This window comes from Schistocerca serialis, chromosome 1 (assembly GCF_023864345.2).
Source record: "Schistocerca serialis cubense isolate TAMUIC-IGC-003099 chromosome 1, iqSchSeri2.2, whole genome shotgun sequence".
Taxonomy (NCBI): Eukaryota; Metazoa; Arthropoda; class Insecta; order Orthoptera; family Acrididae; genus Schistocerca; species Schistocerca serialis.
In genome coordinates this window covers 549,008,009-549,029,589 of record NC_064638.1, presented here as the reverse complement: position 1 = coordinate 549,029,589, position 21,581 = coordinate 549,008,009, and the positions used below count along the sequence as shown (strand labels likewise).

At 42.0% G+C, this 21,581-nt stretch overlaps 1 protein-coding gene across 1 annotated transcript in view; it reads right to left on the bottom strand.

The window, feature by feature from the left end:
* LOC126413912 (uncharacterized) overlaps positions 1–3,426 on the bottom strand; it is a 49,330-nt gene extending 45,904 nt beyond the window's left edge. Inside the window, exon 1 of the mRNA XM_050083308.1 lies at positions 3,374–3,426. Coding sequence (XP_049939265.1) covers positions 3,374–3,426 — 53 coding nt within the window. The remainder of the gene's footprint in view (positions 1–3,373) is intronic.
* Positions 3,427–21,581: the final 18,155 nt, after the last annotated feature.

The following is a 21,581-nucleotide window of genomic DNA, read 5'->3' as shown; positions in this document are numbered from 1 at the left end:
AAAACACTAGCACCACCCAGAAAAGTATTCAAGTGCAAATAGTGAATTTGACAGTACTTTCATAGGTACACTGCCAATGTATAACAGCCAGTGGGCCTACAAAAGAGGCCTACAAACAGGACATTTGTCAGCATGGAGTACACAATAGAAAGTCGGTATGATAAATAAAAAAAGAATGTATACGACCGTAGATATCGCCCATATTCAGTTATAAACGTTGTCGGATTTCTATAGAAGAGCACAACATATTGTTTAAAAATGCATAATCAGACATTTTCAGCACGCGTGATTGCCTTATTTAAAATGGACAATTAAAAAGAGAAGAGAGACCAAAACATATTAAAGTCCTTATCTGATCACCTTGAGTTAGATCAGCGCAAAGCGAAAGCAGGACGTGATGCTATTATGCCTGTTTCAGAAGAGTTAGAGAAAAATGAAAGTATTTACGTCACTGCTTTTGAATTGCAGGGGGCCTTATCTATCCCCAAACTTTCCAATGGTCCTGCTTCCTAGAAAAATATATCTTTCGTTACAGTCTCAGAATCAATTTTTTTGAAAAACAACGATATTTTTATGTGTGAGATGAAGGAACTGCTGGCAGAGGAGCAGATGAAACTGGCAGTTGTTTACTGAAGCACCTTGAGCGAAGTTGATAGCCGTATCTGACATTGCGGATGTCAAAATGACAGCTGGACCATTGTTGAAATACAGCTGAAACTTATAGCAGATTGTAGATTTAAAACTGGCTGTCAAAAATTTCCTCAAGTACAGCATCCAATCCCGCCTTCTGATCGCGATTTTGGTGTTATCAATAGTTATGTACTGAATCACTATCAGTATGTATTCTAACCTAAGGAATGAGATATGCCTTGATCAAAATTGTCAGAAGAAGAAATCTATCATTGTGTACCGTATGACCACAGATGATTTTCTGAAGATTTCAAACTTGTGGGACAAATTTAATCAGGCTCATAACATGCTCCGTTGAAATGTTCGGAATTATAAATGTTCTGAAATTGGAGTTTTCAAGTCAAGAACCTAAAAAAATGAAAGTAAGTAATTCATGTCGTGGTGAAATGGGTCCTGTATCACTAAGAGAAGCAGGTAATCCATTGCAGCTGCTCAAAGGTTTAAAAATCTCTCTTCCAAGCCAGTGTAAAGATCCACGACCCATCAAGGAGACTAAACTGAATGATTTTCTGGGTATTTCCAACACATACTGGAAGATCATCATGTTTACTAATAGGCATTAAAAGTGGATGAGAGAACCAAAGCAAATGATGAGAGTAAGGAAAGTGAAATTTGAATACCAGTATTAGCTTCAAATCTGAAACTTCGCAAGTTTAATTACATTGTACTGTATCGTTAATATGCTGCGTTACCACCAACTTTTAACGTCGAATTTTCCTGTGGAAATCGCATGTTTTTAATACTTTGAATAACAGGCTATCTACATTACGACGACGAATTACATGGTATCCACAGTGTAATTTGTGTCAGTGTCTCAAACACTGTTTCTTTTTTTCTAACCACACCAGTGCACTCTCTAATGCTCAAGTATTTAGTGAAAAGTTGGAGGCAACAGTTTAACATGGTAAATGTACAATTATTGTAGCTGATACGAGGGTTGGAACTTTAATAGCGGCAACCATCTAGTTACAGCTCATACAAAATAGATACATATTTCAAAGCTTTACTGACCTTCAAAGTAGTCACCACCATTGTGTATAACCCATTCCGAGCGATGTGGAAGTCCTGGGATACTCTTAGCAGTGCAGTTGTGTTGACAGTTCGAGCGGCGCGGTCTATTGCCCGACGAATTTGTAGCAGTTCTAAAGCGAATGCTGTGAAGCGTTTCCTTCAGTTTAGAAATCAAGTTGAACTTACGAGGGCTTAAGTCAGAGGAGTGCAGTAGGTGGTATAACAGTTAGCAGCCCCACCAGTCAAACAAATCAGTAAAAGCTTCCACTGTACGTGCTCGAGCGTTGTCCTGCAAAATGATGGTTAGGTCCTGCAGAAAGTGTCCTCACTTATGTCTCTAAACTGGTCGTAGGTTGTGTTCCAAAAATGAACAGCACTCACTGCTTGCAAGCTGATGATGAGGGAATCAGAGGATGTGTTGTATGTTTCGACAAAAAGGTAGTTACATCTCATGTAGCTCTCTCTCCATTGATGGTCTTCTTCCTGTGGAGGTTATAATCTCATGTTGCAAGGGTATCAGTATCTCGAAAATGTGCAACTTTGGAAACGTAGGTACAAAAGCCTTCGTTGTGTTACTAGCTGCAGCTCATGCACGTATATTCTGGACTCATTCATACTGCACTGCAGGATATGAACATCTAGCGGGGTTTTTCTACGTCCATTATACTTTTTAGCTGCAGAGATGGCAAAGGGATGGTAGCTTTAGTGCTCAGAGGAGGGTCTGTTTCGTTCCTTCTACATATTTCATATTCTGTTACTACTACAGCCAGGTGTATATTGGAATCTTCAGTCCGCACAGGTGTAGTACGGTCCGATGGTTGTAGACCCTTCGTTTGATATTCCTGTTTATGTGCTTGTTGCTTTTTTTGTCCTTAGAGATCTAATGATGGCAATGGACTTTTAGCACTTTTTTTCTGTACATTGAACAGCGCTATGTTGTAACGAAGCTTGGTAATTTTCAGATGTCTAATTTTGGTAATTTGCGTGACCGATTTCCTCATACTGAAGCAGGTGCCGTTACTGAGGTATAATGCCACGTACAAGTGAATGGTTCAAATGGCTCTGAGCGCTATGCGACTTAACTTCTGAGGTCATCAATCGCCTAGAACTTAGAACTAATTAAACCTAACTACTTTAAGGACATCACACACATCCATGCCCGAGGCAGGATTCTAACCTGTTACCGTAGCGGTCGCTCGGCTCCAGACTGTAGAGCCTAGAACCGCACGGCCACTCAGGCCGGCCGTACAAGTGAGTCTCTGTCCAACAAAACGTCAATTTTGGCGGCATTATGCGTAAATGCTAAGGCAAAGATTTAGATGAATGTGGCTGTGTATTGTAAGACTTCTTCGTGCCGGCCGGGGTGGCCGAGCGGTTCTAGGCGCTACAGTCTGGAACCGCGAGACCGCTACGGTCGCAGGTTCGAATCCTGCCTCGGGCATAGATGTGTGTGATGTCCTTAGGTTAGTTAGGTTTAAGTAGTTCTAAGTTCTAGGGGACTGATGACCTTACAAGTTAAGTCCCATAGTGCTCAGAGCCATTTGAACCATTTGAACTTCTTCGTCTTAGCGTAACGAGATTGACCAGCGTTCTTTATCGTATCCAAAATTTCTTCCTGTTGAGACAATAAACAGCTTCGGCCTCTTGCAGCATGATTGCCGCAGCAACTTACCAAAAATTCTGGGAACGAACACGTGCCACCTGCCACGAGGGCAGCGTTGCCATAGCCGGTAGACGTCTCTTCGCCATTACATGCAAGGGTCATGTGGTCGTACCGTTGGTGGTGGAAACATCGCATGGGATAGTGAGTATGGAGTAGCGGTTCTAGGCGCGCAGTCCGGAACCGCGCGACTGCTACGGTCGCAGGTTCGAATCCTGCCTCGGGCATGGGTGTGTGATGTCCTTAGGTTAGTTAGGTTTAAGTAGTTCTAAGTTCTAGGGGACTGATGACCACAGTAGTTAAGTCCCATAGTGCTCAGAGCCATTTGAACCATTTTTTTGAGTATGGAGGAATTTCCAGGCGAAGAAGCATGCCTTAATATAATTTAACACTTGATGAGGTAAGATGAGGTAATGGGAAACAAGTAATTTGGTGCGTTGATGACGCGATTTAGTAGTTCGGCATCAGATCAGGGGAGTTCCTCGATAATAAGCAAGTACAATCCAGCCTTAATGAAAGCCAAATCCTATCCGTCTACGTCAGCAGAAACATTTGTAGAGTAGAGGGTCAGAGTGTAATATCCAGGTATTAACAGTGACCAATCTCGAACATGTCTGCTGCTTATCAGTTCCTCCGTACTGAGCTGGCCCAAACTTTGCGGGATTGCTAGACGTGGCCTGAAAAGTAGCAGGAAGTTGTGACCTGACAAGCACTGTGCCCCTCCCAGTTAATACTTCCAACTCGGCGCGTCACTGTCAGAACAACTTGGCCAATCGCATCGCTGTTTTCGATATCTAAGTCGATCTCTGCTGTGCTGAAAAATTAAAATAAAGGAAATTATAGTTAAGTCTATGGGCTTACCTCGTCGTTACATGTTCAACAGACCTTTCCTTCAGTAACTTTATATCAGTAGTCATCATTTAGTGGCAAGGCATTTGACTGTTTCGTTACTTAATCGAATTATGCTTCTCCACAAAAAAGATGAATACGCCACACTTTTTACATTTCAGTAGCTAAATCAGTTCTTTCGCTATGCTGCGATTTCTGAGCATGACAAGGGGGAAGAGGGGGAAACTGCGAATGCGCCACATTTAAATTGTAATGCAATTGCAGTCTATAAAACTTGGTTTTATATTTCTCCACAACATAAATCGCAAACAAAAACAAGATTGTAGTATTATTTAATAATTTTTTGTACATTGAAGACGTGATTTAGTTTTTGTTTGGTACGAACTGTCGACATACAGGCAGCACACCCGATTTTACAGATGGTCGCAGTCAGGTTGCCACGCAATCACGACTTATCTGCTTTCATAATCGAAAACAGCCTTTGACAAACATATGTTGATCTAAATATTTAATCACGGTTGTAGCGTCATTACTCTTACTGACGAAAATGATGTAGATGTCCTGGAAAGTTTGAATGTAAGCAACTCGTTCTTAAAATTGAAATTAAACTACAGATCAGTCCATTCTTTCTGCACATGTACAGTTGCAGTTTCAAATGAAATAGTAAACGGTCCCATAAATAGTTCGAAGACGTAAGATTTACACCTTACTTGGTGAGTGTGTCAGGCACAGACGTGGAAATCCATCTGAATAATTAATAACCACACAGCTGCTGTGAGAAGACTTATTGATCTCCTGTTGGTTCCCATATTGTTTCAGGACTATAAAGTGACATCCTCAATTACTAAGCAATTGGCCAATAGAAGATGCAAAAAACCTTTCGTTAACATAAATAGCCAAACCATAACGGCAAATTTTATTTACATTTTAAATACCGAAAGAAAGACCACAGACCCACAGACCTTTTTTTTTAGTGACAGAAGCCGTCGCCCAAAAAACATACATGTCCCCTACCTCATGATGATCATAGTCTAAAACTGCATTTGTCAACAGTTTGATAATGGACTACATACGAGACGAGATGTAACCTACAACAAATAGGGATACCAAAAATCTATTCAAACTATAAAAGATTCTCAGTGACAAATAATGACTATAGTCCAGTGAAGACGACAACCCATTTGGAATACCACAATAGTGCTTACACGAGATGTAAGACCCACAGTGTTCTCAAAAGAGTAACGGTATGTTTTTATCTTCAGTTCTCTGTATTATTCTGGATAATTGACCATAATTCTGCGTTTCGGATACAAAGGTGCCCACCCACTTAAAGTCGTGTCTCCTCAACTCATTTTCTGTTCGTAAAATGTTTTTGTCAGGCGTTTTTCTCCAGGAGATGCTATATGTGTCTCTATGCGATGGGCTGATGTCTCGCTGAGGTTCTGAAAAGCAAAACCTGCTGGTCAGTGGCCAGTGACACTCAGCCCTGCGCCTGCAGCCTTCCAGGAATCTGACACTGAGGGTGGCTCTCTCTAGCGGCTTCTAGTGGCTCTGTATCCCTTCCCATCACCCAGGGTGCTTCCAATATCATCCTACAGCTACAGTGCATGCAAATATGAATTGTGAATTGGCAGGCTGCATTAGTTATTTTCGGCGGTCGTTATTGCTGTGGCGTATCCTTTTTATCGATGTATATTACGTATTCCAATAAAATGGAAGTTTAATCCGTGATTTGCATATGTTGTCTGACTGTCTCCCGAAAAACTGCCCCATTACACAACATACGAGCTAATGTCCACCAAATGCGTCTCACAGTGACTTCTACGTTACATAGCCAACTATTCAAATTTCGTGTAGTGTGTTACCTAATTTGGAAGGATGACAATAAATGTTGCCCTTACTGAAGAGATAGACAGTTAACCTTTAAGCTGACATGTAAGACTACAAGTAATGAAAAAATCAAAATGTTTTACCAAATAGTTTTCATAAAACTGTTTGAAAAAAGAAAATCTGAGCTATCAGCGTGCGTGTGAGACACTGGTAGTGGTAGTACTGTTGCACTGACTGACAGAGTAACCAACGTTCTCTCTGTGTGCCTGTAGCTGAATACAACTGTACTCAAGGATGTGGTCAGGATTTTGTCAAGGGTGGTCATATTTGTCAAAGAGGACATTAAGAGAATGACTTTTTCATCAACTCTGGAAACATTTTCATTTATTTTTTAATTTGTGACTACATTTTGCTTTCGGCAGTCCTTTACACAAATAGTATTTAGCCTATAAAATTACATACAGAAAAAGCTTTTCTGAAGAAAAATATAACATATATCCAGAATGAAATTTTCACTCTGCAGCGGAGCGTGCACTGTTCATATCTCTTTCGACAATAGCTATTTTTCTTATTCTACAATCCTGAGTTTAAGTTTATGTCTTACGGAAATCAAGTCAGAATTCCTTCTGCATACCAAAGCATCCCAGGTTTCTCAAGTCAGTCTCAAACTTTTTATTAAAATTCTTGAGTTTCTTTAAGTGGTCAAGAACTTCTTTTTCAATTATTATTCCAACAGTCAACTTGAAACTATAGCAACCAAATTTATTTATAAAAGAAAACGGAATATACAAATATTACGAGGTACTGTATTGGGATCTTCACATTTATTCACGCATTGATTTCAAGTAGACATCTTATCTATGTAACTTCATAAATGAATTTGTATTTATCCATGATAATACCGTCATACAGTCTTTGATGTTAATAAACTCCTCTACACTATAGGTTGATGTTTATGACGTTTATTTACGGATATGTTAGAGTTCTGATGACTTGACTCACTTTTACAAGGATATTGCTAATAATAAATTTCACTGCAGAACATCGTTCTTTTAGTTAAACTTGAGGACATATCACCGCCCCACAAGTAAGCAAATTTTATGCACAGATATATGGTACAAAATGACGATCGCTAGCTACTTTCCAGTGTAAACTACAGCTGAACGACGTAAACAACATTAAAATTAAATACTCCCTGCCAGAGAAACAAACGACAATTCCACAAATCAGGATAAGTACTACTACAAAAGAATGAGAAAATTATTACTTATGTCTCTATTTCCACAACTTAAAACATTAAAGTTAGAAGATAATCATACATCCAGCTTCAATTATTATAGTATTACAACAGCGTGAAAAGATTATGGATGAAAGGGTGAGGGTTGGCCAGGGATGGGGGGCGCTTGGAAGATTTCAAGTAACCCACAGAAAAAATCTTTTAGAAACAAACGAACTATAGAATGTGGTATGTCACATACCCTTTTCGCTCTCCACAAACCCCTCCCAATCATTCTGGCTTTCATACCTGAGTATTGCCCAGGTGAGCAGACCGACCAATATTTTTTCATTTAGGCTACAAATGACAGAATGTTTAACAAATTTTTTAAAGGAATGCAACCGCAGCCGTTTGGGAGATATTTTTGTTGACAGCACAGGTAAATACAAGTCTATTTTTGTGCACTAATTTCAACTGAATGTTATTTCTAACGATGTTTGCCGCTCCACTGCCTTGTAAAATATTGAAGTATTCCATCCCCCAAGTTCCATCTCTCTCCCAATAAAGACTCCATTCTAAGGTTAAACTGTTATAGACATGTAATTAGCCTATTGTAGTAGTACATTCATATTTTTAACTTACCATAATGCTAATTGACGGATCAAAAGCGGTTTTCATCTTCTTTTTATTACAAATTTATCCAGAGTTAGAAATTATCACAACAGCACACAACACGAAAGGAAAAATGGCAACACTTACATTAATTTCAACTAAAAATAAGAACTGAACTGATCAACAAAACAACAACTGAGTTCAAGTAAGACTAAGGACGTATAGTTGTTGGTCTAATCTAGTTTTCACCTTTTGATGACCTTGTTGATTGTTGATAGCGCGTAACGCTTTTTCGTCATCTGACTGAAAATCAAAATACCTTTCAGTTCCCTTACACGGCAACTGAGTCGTGTGTAATTTGATTTAGGTGATTGAGAGGGGGGGGGGGGCGTCTGTACCCTCAAAACTCCCCTCCGGCTACGTCCTTGCTGCGCTGCAAATTGTGGTGAAACAACATGTAGACTATCAGATTTCTTCGTGTTCCCTCACTAAAGGTGCATCTTTAACATCCTCTTCAGTCATGAAAATGCTCACACGAGTGGATATTGTTGGGAGGTGGGGGTGGGGGCAACTAGAGTGCTTAAAGCACAACAGTGCCACTGCTGCTGACAGCACCTGGTCTGGTCGGTGGATCCACTGACTACTAGGAGATGTTGAAAGATAACTGCGGAAGGTACATCATCAGTGCAAAGCTTAGAATATGCTTAGGATGACTGCTTACTAGCTTACTCGACTACTGTCACTGATTTGGATCTTGTTTGAATCATGGTAGAATGTGTTAAGGTTACTTGGCACGACTAATATATATTAGCATTGTGGTATTGACACTTGAGGTGGCCAATAAATACAGCCACACATCTACAAAACGATAACGCATTACGAAGTCTATTTACGCCATATAGGGGAAGGCGGGGCAAGACAGGGACGTGGAGTAAGACGAGGAAGGGCTATAAGCTACAGTTAGAGTGCTGCCATCTGTGGATAGCTACGTCAACATCATCAATACACAGGTCCCAGTGTATTGATATTGCTGAACCTTAGTTTCGCGGCGGATTCTGTGAGCTTTGCAAGGTACGTACAATTGTTATACTGATTTGCAATGTTTTACACCTTTCGAGGTCCTAAAACATGTGTTTCGTGAACATTTGTCCAGACTGTATATGTAGCACTGAATAGTACATCTTATTAGCAGTTAACTGCTGTGTCAGTAGTCAACGTTTACTAAATAGTGTTCATGTAGGCGTAACATAACCTGACAGCATGGTAGGGGGCAAGACGGGATGGGGCAAGATGGGGAGCTTCCCCGTCTTGCCCCTACGATTTGTCCAACCATTACGTTCTTATCGTCTCATGTGTTTACCTCGCTGCGGGTTTTGAACACGTACATTATTCGTTGAATACAAATGTAAATAGAATGGTATTCGTTATTCCAACGATTCCTAATTAATTAAAAAGTATGCCTTAGGCTATATGGTGAATAAGAACACATAAAACGTGCAAAGTCAGTATTCTTGCTTTGCTTTAACGACTGACTATTGGAAATATGGTATTTACTATATAATATAGATTACCAGGAATGATCTGACTCAATAGTACGTTCCACGTTTTTATTTCAGATGGTTCGCAAGTATCGGCGACAAACGTCTAGGCAAGATTGGTCATTGGAGTCAATGGAAGGCACTGTAAATGCTGTTATAGAAGGTCGTATGGGTTCTTTCAGGGCTGCTCGACAGTTCAACGTGCCACAGACAACGATTGAACGACATGTGGCAAAGAAACGTGCTAATCCTGGCTATACAGTTGTGGAAAGGTTATGACCAATCACTAGTTTGTTTACCCCAGAACAAGAGGCAGAACTTAAAGACTACTTAACACAGATGGAAGGACAGTATTTTGGCCTAACACTTAAAGAACTTTGTGAACTTGCTTTTCAGCTAGCTGAACGAAACAATATCAAACATCCATTTAATACTGCAGCCTAACCTGCTGGAAGAGATTGATTAAATGAGTTTCTTGCACGAAATTTTATCTTAACAATACGAAAACCAGAGGCCACATCAATCGCACGAGCAGTGGGGTTTAATCGAGTTGCTGTAGATCGGTTTTTCGATCTGTTAGAAAGTCAATTAGACACATTCAAGTTTACGGGAGACAGAATTTTCAATTGCGATGAGATGGGTTTAACAATCATTCCAAAAGGTCATACAAAGGTGGTTGTTTTGATAGGGCGTAGACAGGTGGGAGCAGTTACTTCAGCAGAAAGAGGCCAGACTGTGACTGCAGAAATCTGTGTTTCAACGTCGGGGTGCTACGTACCACCTATGTTAATTTATCCTTGAAAACGAATGCAACAAGCGTTTGAGACTAGCCTGCCCCCTAGTGCCTGGGCAGAGGTCCAAAAAACTGGTTGGATGACGAAAGAACTATTTTTGACTTGGTTTAAGAAGTTTATTTCATTTACTGGAGCATCAAAGGAAAGACCAATACTTTTCATATTGGACGGCCACAAAACGCATACCAAGAATTTGGAACTGATAGATGTGGCCTGCGAAAGTGTGGTTGTCTTGCTGTGTTTGCCACCACACTGTTCACGCCGTAGCCAACCATTGGACCTAGCATTTATGAAACCTCTCAGTAAATTTCACGAAGATGAAGTAAAATCGTGGCCTCGAACCCATCCTGGAAAAGTTGTTACGCTGCATCAGATCGCAAGTTTATTCAGCAAAGTCTTCATTCATTCAGCTACAATGTCCACAGCAGTGAACGGGTTTCGGAAAACAGGCAAGTAGGCCTGTAAACAGAAATGTGTTTCAAGAAAGTGATTACCTACCCTGTTCAACTACAGACATTCATCACGCTCACACATCTGAAGTTACAGAAACGGAAGACCAAATAGAAGAGATGTAGACAAGACGTAAAACACCTGAACAATTAACAACTGACGATCACGGCTCTGTTTCGTCTAACTTTCAGGTTACCAGCCCTGAAATAGTGTTAGCTATTCCTAAGGTGGATAAAAAAACCAAAAGTAAACCATTTAACAGACGTGGAAAACCCGTTGTTTTAACCGAGTCTCCTTTTAGGAGTGAACTATCTGAAGAAATTAAACGAAAAGGAGTCCCCAAACGTGCTGCATGTAAACGAAACCTCTTCTCAAAGACGTTTAATAAACCTGGGATACCACCAAAAGGACGAATGACAACGAAAAAGTGACGAACGTTACTGACGTCTTATCCACCCGTTCATGCTCAAGGGACAATAAACTGAGGTCGAAGGACAACGAGGAAGAGAGTGAAGAATGTTTATACTGCTATGACTTCTCTGAAGGAGGCTGGATACGGTGTATTAGCTGCGGACGTTGGGCCCACGACACTTGTGCAGGGATAGAAAGTGATGATGACGAGGCTGTCCACACTTGTGTACTATGTGAAAGTAAGAGGCCTAAATAAAACGTAATACCTGATTCTACAATTCGCAGAACCATGTTTCGAAACTTTATCGTCACATGGTTTCGTTATTCCAGTCCTTATTAAAGGTTTAGAGATGAATTCATGCTAGTTCCCCATCTTACCCCGCATACGTGGCAAGACGAGAAATTAGTAGTTTATGTTTCAAATCGAGATATTTCTAACTAAATGTAAAAAGTTTGCAGGTTTCTTTGCATGCTGTTGTAATTCAATGGTTAAGTAAAGAGATGATAATGAAATATACTTGAATTTGTTTATTTTTGTCCCTTTTGTAAGGGTTTAAAGTTAGCTTCCCCATCTTGCCCCGCCTTTCCCTACATGTAATAACTGAGTCGGACATAACTTAGAATGCGCTAAGTTTTTCTGTAATGCTGAATTATATACAATGATAATAATTTTCTTAGTAGAAAAAAATAGTCTTGAACGATGATACATTTCTATAAGGCTCTGAATATTAGTATTGTTCAGTAGCGTCGTGATACGAAGATGTTATTGTCCTCACTGCGGTCTTCCATATGAATGTTGAGAAGAGCCGTCACTCGCGCATCTGTGAGCTGTGCGTGACGTTCCGGGCGCGGGAGGCGAAGATGTCTTCGATACCCCAAGTATTAGCTATCATTAAAGCAGAACTTTCCTGTTTCCTCTCAGTGCCATTCTGTAGCTACTCAATTACTATTGCGTGTTGCCAATATCGCGAAAACTACTACACGGTTTCGAGTGCATCTGTAATGACTGACATGGGAACAGTTGTTACTGTTTCAGAGTATTGTAATCAGTAGCGCCTACAATTTTTGTCTTTTTTTTTTTGCAATACTTCCATCGTACAATATTTCAATCACACCAAGGAGGCCTCACATTACTATCGTGTAGCACTGGCTGAGTTAAGATAATGATTTCAATTCAATAAATCGACTGTCTTCTACAGATATTCTGTTATCCATCTGGGATCACTCATTGATGTTTAGATTCTGTTTAGAGACCTCACTGTGGGTATGATGTTTGCTACGTTTCACTCGCTGTTCCACATTGTCACTTTTTATGTATAAGTCTGCCTCGTTAACTGAGTAGTCAGTGCTTCTGAATACGATGCAGCGGGACCAGATTCGACTCGCGGCTGAGTAGTAGATTTCCTTCGCTCGGGGACTGTTGTTGATTTGTTCTCATCATCATTTCATCCTTACGGACACACAAGTCACCCAATGTGGCATCAACTGGAAAGCCTTGCAAGTCGGCGGCCAAAATGACCCAGGTGAGGGCTCCCGGCTGTCACCGCCATAGGATCGTTTCATTTCATTCTATATGTCAGGGGCAGTCAAATGTAAACAGAACGCCTACCACAACGGGACCATGGAATGGTTTCGCTGAAAAGGAACCACTACACATCTTCGACATTTATCCAAGTGGGAGACGATAGGATCAACTCCTGTTTCATAGAAGGTGGTCAGCCGATGACCAGTCAACAACTGCACCGACTCTTGCACTTCTTTTTTCAACTGAAACCGACCTCCAAGCATGTGTTCCTTCAGGTCACCGAAGATGCGAAAATCACTCGGTAGCAATCCGGCCTTTGCGGAGATTGTTGTAGTGTTTCCGAATCAGATTGCTACAGCATAGCTTTCGTCCTATTGGGAATGGGGGGGGGGGCGGCGAGCATTATCTTGCAACAGTGTGATTATGTCAGACAACATTCCTAGGTACTATTCAGACACTTCGCAGAAACTGAGACGCGCCATAAAGTCAAAATCCCCCAGGAAATCATTCTGTTGCCCGATAACGCCCGCTCCCACACTGTAAATAGGAGAATGCTACGCTTTACAGCTTTGGTTGCTAAACATTGCAGCAGCCTTCCTACAACCCTGGTCTTCCACTATGTAATTTTCACGTCTTTGGCGACCTGAAGTAAGACGTACGTGGCAGACACTTTCAGTTAGACGAGAAAGGGCAAGAGTGGGTCCGGTTGTGGATCCGGCAGTTGCCGACTACGTTGTAGGAAACAGGAATTGATCGTCTTGTCTCCCAGTGGGATAGATGTCTTAACGTACATGGTGCTTACTTTTGAATGGAACTATCCGGAGGTTCCGTGATGGCGAGTGATCGGTTTTCATTTAACTTCACCTTATTATTATGATCGGCTGATTTTTGGGTGAGTTGAGGTGAGATAGAAGGCATGAGTGTTCACCAAACCAGGGACATCTGCGTGCAGCTTGTGAAGATGGCTCTATCGTGAGTGTTCATCGTATGTGCATTGTTCAGATCTAGAAGAAATACCAAGATCTGGCCACCGAAAATGTAAAAACTGCAGATTCACAGTCAGGATACCTAAATGATAGAGCTGAAGTTATGCTGCGAAGAAAATAAAAAGAAGATAAAGGTATCACAGAACCACGTTCGGGAGGAACTTCATACTCCATAAGGTCGTCGATACACCCTATGCCTTGCATCACTTGAAAATAGGCAAAATCTCAACTCATGGAACGACATTACACGCTTCTAGTCAGAAGCTGTCCAGTTTCAGCGTCGTTTGTCCCATTGAAGACTTGCAGTCTCATGTGGACCTGTGAACAATGGTATTTTGCGTGAAATGGGACACCAGCTGCCCATTGTATGCCAATCCCTTGCCGATTTCACTCAGAAAGTGGTTGATGTGGACCCGCAATCACTGACAGCATCAGTTTCAATTGTATTTCAAACTAGATGTCATTTGACAGGACCTGAGACTCTTCCCTGGCCCCTACTACTATCTTCTAACAACCAGTGTTCTTATGCAGTATTACAAGGCTGCATTCGGTCACCGTGGTGCGTAGACACGTTTCACAGTTCGCGTTGATACACCAACAGACCGGCCACCTTCACTCACGGGGTGGTCACGGGCACGTCCAACCATTACATCTCCTTTTTACTATTCTTTCACGTCTCCACGTCGACTCATGTTACTACGCTGATTTCATAAAACCGATTCGCACAATTTGACTTCCATAACTTACGTCAGCAGTGGATGGTCATGGGAAAGCCTGGCGTTAGATGTACGCCATGTTACAGCGCTCCGAGCAACTAGTGAGCTCATTTAAGGGGTTGACTGTCCTGAGACTTTATACGTTATCCATTTTTAGTGTATGTCAAGAACAAAAAGCCACCAGAATCGCTAACAAGTATATTTTTCAACTTATTGCGTAAGTTCTACATTATATTCTCAGTGAAAAACGCTATGTCAACAGAACAACTTATAGAAGCATTAAAACTCTTACAACGCCAACGAATGTCAAGCTATCTCAATCATGCCTGCGAAAACTAAATCCCGGAACCAATTCTGAAGGCATCCGATATCCATAGGTATCCATATTTAAACGAAAAACGAAATGAAAGTGAGTGAACTCTTATCTTCGCTTTTTACATGTGCCTAATTTTGACTGTGGATCATTAATACTGGAATAGGTTCTATGCTACCACACACGAATTGGGGGGGGAATCAACAGTAATTGCATAAGCTTGTGGAACGCTACAGCAGAACTCCATGTGATATGGTCACAGGCTCAGGAGAAGTGTTACAGGCGATGTGGCGCTGTTAACAAGGGTACTCGCGTCTGTCGTCTGCTACTATAGCCCATTAACGCCAAATTTCGCTCCACTGTCGCAATGGATGCGTTCGACGAAAGTCTCACGTTGATTTCTGCGGCTAAATTACCCAGTGTCGCTTGTCTGTTGGCAACGAAAACTCTATGCATTCTCCACCGAGCGAGGTGGCGCAGTGGTTAGCACACTGGACTCGCGTTCGGGAGGACGACGCTTCAATCCCGTCTCCGGGCATCCAAGTTTAGGTTTTCCGTGATTTCCCTAAATCGCTTCAGGCAAATTCCGGGATGGTTCCTTTGAAAGGCCACAGCCGATTTCCTTCCCCATCCTTCTCTCACCCGAGCTTGCGCTCCGTCTCTAATGACCTCGTTGTCGACGGGACGTTAAACACTAATCGCCTCCTCCTCTATGCATACTCCACTTCTCTTAGTCGTTAAGTGAAGGCTGTCGGACATTGAGTTGTTTGTGGTGAGAGGTAATGCCTGAAATCTGGTATTCTTGGCACACTTTTGGCGTTGTCGATATCGGACTATTGAATTCCCTAACGATTTCCGTAATGGAATGACCCATACGTCTTTCTCCAACTTCCACTCCGCGTTTAAAGTCTGTTAATATCCTTCGTGCGGCCATATTCACGTCGGAACCCCTTCCACATGAATCACCTGAGTACAAAGAACAGATCTGACAACGAAATGTCCTTATATATCTTGTGTACGCGATACTACAGGCATTTCTAAAGTGCATTTCGCTATAACATGGCTTTTGTCACCTCATTCCATGGTAATTTCCTTACGTAATCAGCATGCAGACGGAGATTATCTATTCTTAAACGTTGTAGATTTTATTAAAATATTTTTTATGCAGAGAACTGTGATCACCAGTTTCAGCCGCTTAAATGTCAGTCTTCAGATGAGGGTACAAGTAAGGGGTGTGTAAATCAAGAGAACAGGTAAAACATTTACTCATTATAGTGTTACACCCTTAAGAAAAAAAATCAACTTACAGTACTTTTGACAACAACACTGAACAAACATCGCTATAGTAATTTGAAAATGAGATTTTTTTTAACGTGTGACTAGAGCCTCCATCGTGTAGACCGTTCGCTTGGTGCAAGTCTTTCGATTTGACGCCACTTTGGCGATTTGCGCATCGATGGGGAAGAAATGATGATGATTAGGACAACACAAAACCCAGTCCCTAAGCGGAGAAAATCTCCGACGCAGCCGGGAATCGAACCCGGGCCCTTAGGATTGACACTATGTCCCGCTGACCTCTCAGCTACCGGGAGCGGACAAAATGAGAAAACATACGTTATAATCCCGTCACAGCGTCAGTCAAATTTTACTACACCACGGCAGCAAACGCTGTTTTATACGCTACGATCTTGGCCAAATAAGGTTTTCATAGAATATACAATATTCACTAATCTGTGGCTGTCATAATTTTGACGTTTTCCTCCGTAGCATGTAATTTCCTCTCATTATGGATCAGGCGAATAACTCAACAGTTTCAGCAGTGATCTTTTTCCTAATGTGAACTATTCTATGCGTTATTTTCCTACTACACAGTGCATAAATGCCAACGCAATGCTGCTTCGCATGGATGACCTGATGTAGGTTTTGATACTCATGAATTTTTTCAGTACAAAGTGGGTCCCCTGTCGGAGGTTTGAATCTTCCCTCGTGAGTGTGTGTATGTGTTGTCCATAGCGTAAATTAGTTTCAGTTAGAGTGAGTAGTGGGTAGTCTTAGGGACCGATGATCTCAGCGGTATGGTCTCATAAGACCTTACCACAAATTTCCAAAAAAACAAAATGGGTCTTGCATTGCTGCAAAAATCTGACAACTTTCCCATTACATCGCAACACCTTTCTTGCTCTACCAAGAAACGACTCGCTGCTGTCCTGGGTAGTTTCGCACGTCTAGTAATGCCAGTTCAGTTAACAGCGGCGGGGGCTATTGCGGCGCTGCGTCATACTCCCACTGTCTCAATTCCTGAGATCCCTTCACAGTGGTCAGCATTTGGCGCCAGGCTCACCTGTATACACTGTCGCCAACCCTGAGGCTATACCATCCTCAAATTCTCCAGCTGCTGCATCAGGCGCACAGAGAGAAATTAAGCGTCGCAACACATCAATACGCGCATTACTGCAAAGGTTGAGAGACCGTGCGTAATCAGGCCACATCACGGCAGGAGTACGCCACGTAGGCCACAGCCCAGCAGCCACAGGAATGAGTTCACACAGACATTGTAGAACATTTCTTAGAAACCATCTGACTCAGGGTTGTGGCCTCCACTTGTACGTTTTGTTTGTTACTAATATGTCGTCTGCTGTAGCCAAAGCGACTCTCCGAAAGTTTGATAAGATTTTTTCTTTCTGTTGAGGATTGTTCCTTTATACTTTAAAAATTTCTATCATGAAAATTTCTGCCATAAAAATATCTGTCATAGAGAGCCATATCACATACCCAAGGCACAGGTAATGGTAGTAATAGGAATTTCACCCGAATAAGACCTTCTCTTGTTCTTTAAGTCAACGTCGCTCAAATCCAGTGCAGGGACGCAGTGCTACACATCTGTCTTCTTTAATCCTCACTCTTCTGACTAGACTGATGCAGCTCGCCACGATTTTCTGTCCTGTGAGAATTTCATGAACTTGTACCCAATGACTTAAATTATATGTAGCATTCCTTCGGATCTCTGTTTCTTCATTCTTTTCTCTCTGTGAGTCCTTGCAGTCCGATCCAAGTTATTACCTAATGCCTTAACAAATGTCTTATCACCCCGTCATATTTGGTAATCAATGTTTCTCATTTTTTTTTTCTGAACAAGTTTGCAAAGAAGTGTGTTTCTTATGACTTAACTTAATGATCAGCAGCCTTCTGTAAGACTACATCTGAGTCACTTCGATTCTCCTCTTTTCCTTTTCCTTTCCTTTTCCTTTCCCTACAACCAATGATTCACTTCTGTACACTTTTGTGCTGCAAATGTACATTACAAGATATTTCTCTCTCAATATAAGGTTTACTTTAACGCAGGTAGACTGTTTTTCACGAGAAATGCGTTCGTTTTCAGTGTTAGTCTGTTTCATATCTTTTCCTTGGTTCGTCTATAATGCATTGTTTTGTCTCCAAGGTCACAGAGTTCTTCACCATTGTGTACTATGTGGCTTCCAATTGTGTTGTTGAATTTATCGCTGATGTCATTTTTTCTACACCTCTAAGCTTCACTATCTGTCCACATTCCTTTCTTGTTAGACTTAAAAGGTCCAAACAGCTCCAACTGCTGGCTGTAATTCGCACGACAGTATCCACATAGGTTGCGACAAGTTATTCTATTGTTGCTGACCCTTAGAATAGTTGACGTGCTCCACAGCAGATCCGATTGTAGTTTACAACTGAAGAAAAAGCAGTATACTCGTCTGTCTACGCTTAAACGTTTGATTGCCAGAGTGCACTGTACTGTCCTGCCTACTTAGCAGCTTCTTACCTGTCGTGATTGTTTATGTAAAAAAGAGTACAAGGGAGCGTATGTGATCTTATGTTGTATTTTACGCTGTCCTCATTTTGTGTGCTATAGCCCCATTTGCAGCACACAGTCAGCGTACGGGCACTGACGACCATGACGTTCAGCGGCCTCCAGATGCAGCAACAACCACAATAATCTCATTGCCGAAACATGCCACCACAACCACAAACTTGATGTGACATTCTCGTTAGTCAAATCAGTTTCCAGAATTGAACGAACGCACCTATTGGTCAATGAAATGCCCAGAAACATCGACAACCTCTTTAACAAAACAATATAATAAGGAAGCTTATAAACAGATAAGAGTCATAAAAACAATTGGCACTTCCGTATTGGTGACAGCTCTCAGTAAACTGTTAGCTATAGTACGTGGATATGCACACGGATAACTCAGTCTGTGCAGTGTAGCGTATCTTTTCTTTTCGCACTATATCGATTGGTGCTTCTGGCTGGAGGCACCTCTGGTTGTGACAGTGGAACGAGCTGCGGATCCACCACCAGAGGGAAGATCAGATGTTGTGACGCGTGATTTAAGGGTAGCCGCGGTGGTCAGATACTTCAGTAAGTCACGGACAGGCAGTGAGCTACAGGGAAGAACGATGTGTTTATGACCGGCGAGGTGGGAGGCTTGGGGAACAGTTACGTGACCAAACGCGAGTCTATGCTGTCCTGATGTGCCGATTGTTGCCATTTGGGCAGTGAATATCGGCGGATGGCAAACGTATTTTGATGTGGTAGTTGAACAATTATTTGTGCTTCGAGTATGGATCTCGGCAGGAACCCTGTGTCAGGTGTGGTGACGACTTTGATACCTGTCAGTCTAGTTCCGATGGTTGGTCGAGGGGCTGTCTGTTGATTATGGCCTGCTGGTTCCTGGACCATAGCTGGACGGCGGAAGTACCCGCTGACTAGAAGCTTGGAGCTGTTGTTTCCCACGAGGATATGTAGAAATTACAGCAAGCGTTTTGTTTTTATACTGTTATGTTGTTGGCTGATCTATTCATCTGTGTGATCGCCGTTCTGGTTCACCACACACTTGTTAGAACCACGCTGAAGTCCATGAACTCGTTATGTCAAAGTGGCTATAAGGGCTTTCCTACGGAAAGTTTGTTATTAATCGTACCGCTTCAGTGGGGTCGCTAGACCAAGTCGGGTAATATTAATTGTGAGCAGTGTTCAGAACGGTTAAACCTTACGTAATTTTAATTCACATCTGTGACATTGCAGTTACGGCCTTACGTACTGTTGCACCTTGTGTGGACGGGCGATTCTTTACTCTCAACGTGCTCAGTTATGTGTATGTATAGTTTATAAAATTATTTTAAGGTGTGTCTCGCACTTTGCAGGAAGGTGATTTTGTAATTCCGTCTGTTCATCTTGTGTATTCACGGATTCTGGAACCGGAGCCAGCATGTATTTAGCTAGGGCTCTACTGAAACAGATAATTCCCTCTCCACTGAAATCTTTGTTATACATAAGCTGCGCCGAGGATGCTATTTTAAGAATCTAGTTAGGTTGGCCAGTCCTTTCATCAAACAAACTAAACTCCGTCCGAACAGGCCTTGATGCCCCAACGCTACCGCCGTGCCATCTACATCCCATAGGCGTCACTGGATGTTGACATGGAGGGTCATAAGGTGAGCACATCGCACTCCCGGCCGTTGTCAGTTTTCGTGACCGAAGCCGCTGCTTCCCCATCAAGTAGATCCTCAATTTGCCTCACAAGGGCTGAGTGCATCTCGCTTGCCGACAGCTGTCGGCAGACAGGGCGGTCACCCATCCAAGAGTTAGTCAACCTCGACAACGCAAAACTTCGGTGATCTGACGGCAACCGGTGTTACCACTTGCGGCAAGACCGTTGTCAGCCGTTTAGTCTGCAGATCCTAAGTCTTGGGTGGTTTTGGTTCCACTTCCAACTGATAGTCCCAGTTGGAATGTGGTTTTGTGCGACTGAAGGTTTGTGCTGTTTGTTTTTCATTATGTAAGTAAGGTCGTTCTAGACTAGTACTAGTAAACATGTTTGCTCCGATATTCTGGGGAACTGTAGAATCTGAATAAGATTTATCTGTCAATTTGATTGTCTGTGTTATAATAAACTACGTTTTCACACTATTTTCTTCTTTTAAATGACTGACTGGCAGCTTTTTTTTAATTTACAGGATTATTCTTTTAAATTCGATCGTCAGCTGTTTTCGGTAAATGATAGTACTCAATATGGTGAGCAGTTTTTCTTTTACTTATTGTATTAATTATTTCTTTAAATCCTGGCGTCAGTTGCTTTCTGTAAATGATAATATTAAATGGCTGGCTCTGAGCACTATGGGACTTAACTCCTGAGGTCATCAGTTCCCTAGAACTTAGAACTACTTGAACCTTACTAACCTAAGGACATCACACACATCCAGCCCCGAGGCAGGATTCGAACCTGCGACCGTAGCGGTCACGCGGTTCCAGACTGTAGCGCCTAGAACCGCTCGGCCACTCCGTCAGGCGATAATATTAAATCTGGCGGACAGTTTCTCCTTTAGTTATTCTGTTGATTACTCGTTTGAATCTTGCCAGTTGTTGTTTGGTGTAAATTGTACTAGTTTATCTGGAAGTCAGCTGGTGTTTGATTCATCCATTTTATTAAATTCTGGGACCAGCTACTTCCAGTGAGTTAGAGTGGGACATTGTCCATTGACACATGGCTTCCTTTTACTTCGGGAGAAGCCCCCAGTATGTCAGAGATGCGGGACACAGCTGTCAGTACATCTTTACACTGAGTGTGTTTTATATGATGACCTGAGGGTTGAACAGGGTTTCCCGCAGAATCTTACCTCTACTTTAATTGATAACAGGCGAGTGTTGTTCGTGTCCTAAAATTTTGTGTGGTGTCCGGAATTCTTCCCAAAATACTTGGTGTGAGATCTTAATGTGTCACAGAGTGTCTGGGTCACGTATTATTTCAAGTCGTCATCCAGCCACGGTTATTTGTCCTTTTTTTAACAGCATCCTTACAGGTATTTTATCCATGATTTTTGTGGTGTCACCGCCAGACACCACACTTGCTAGGTGGTAGCCTTTAAATCGGCCACGGTCCGTTAGTATACGTCGGACCCGCGTGTCGCCACTATCAGTGATTGCAGACCGAGCGCCGCCACACGGC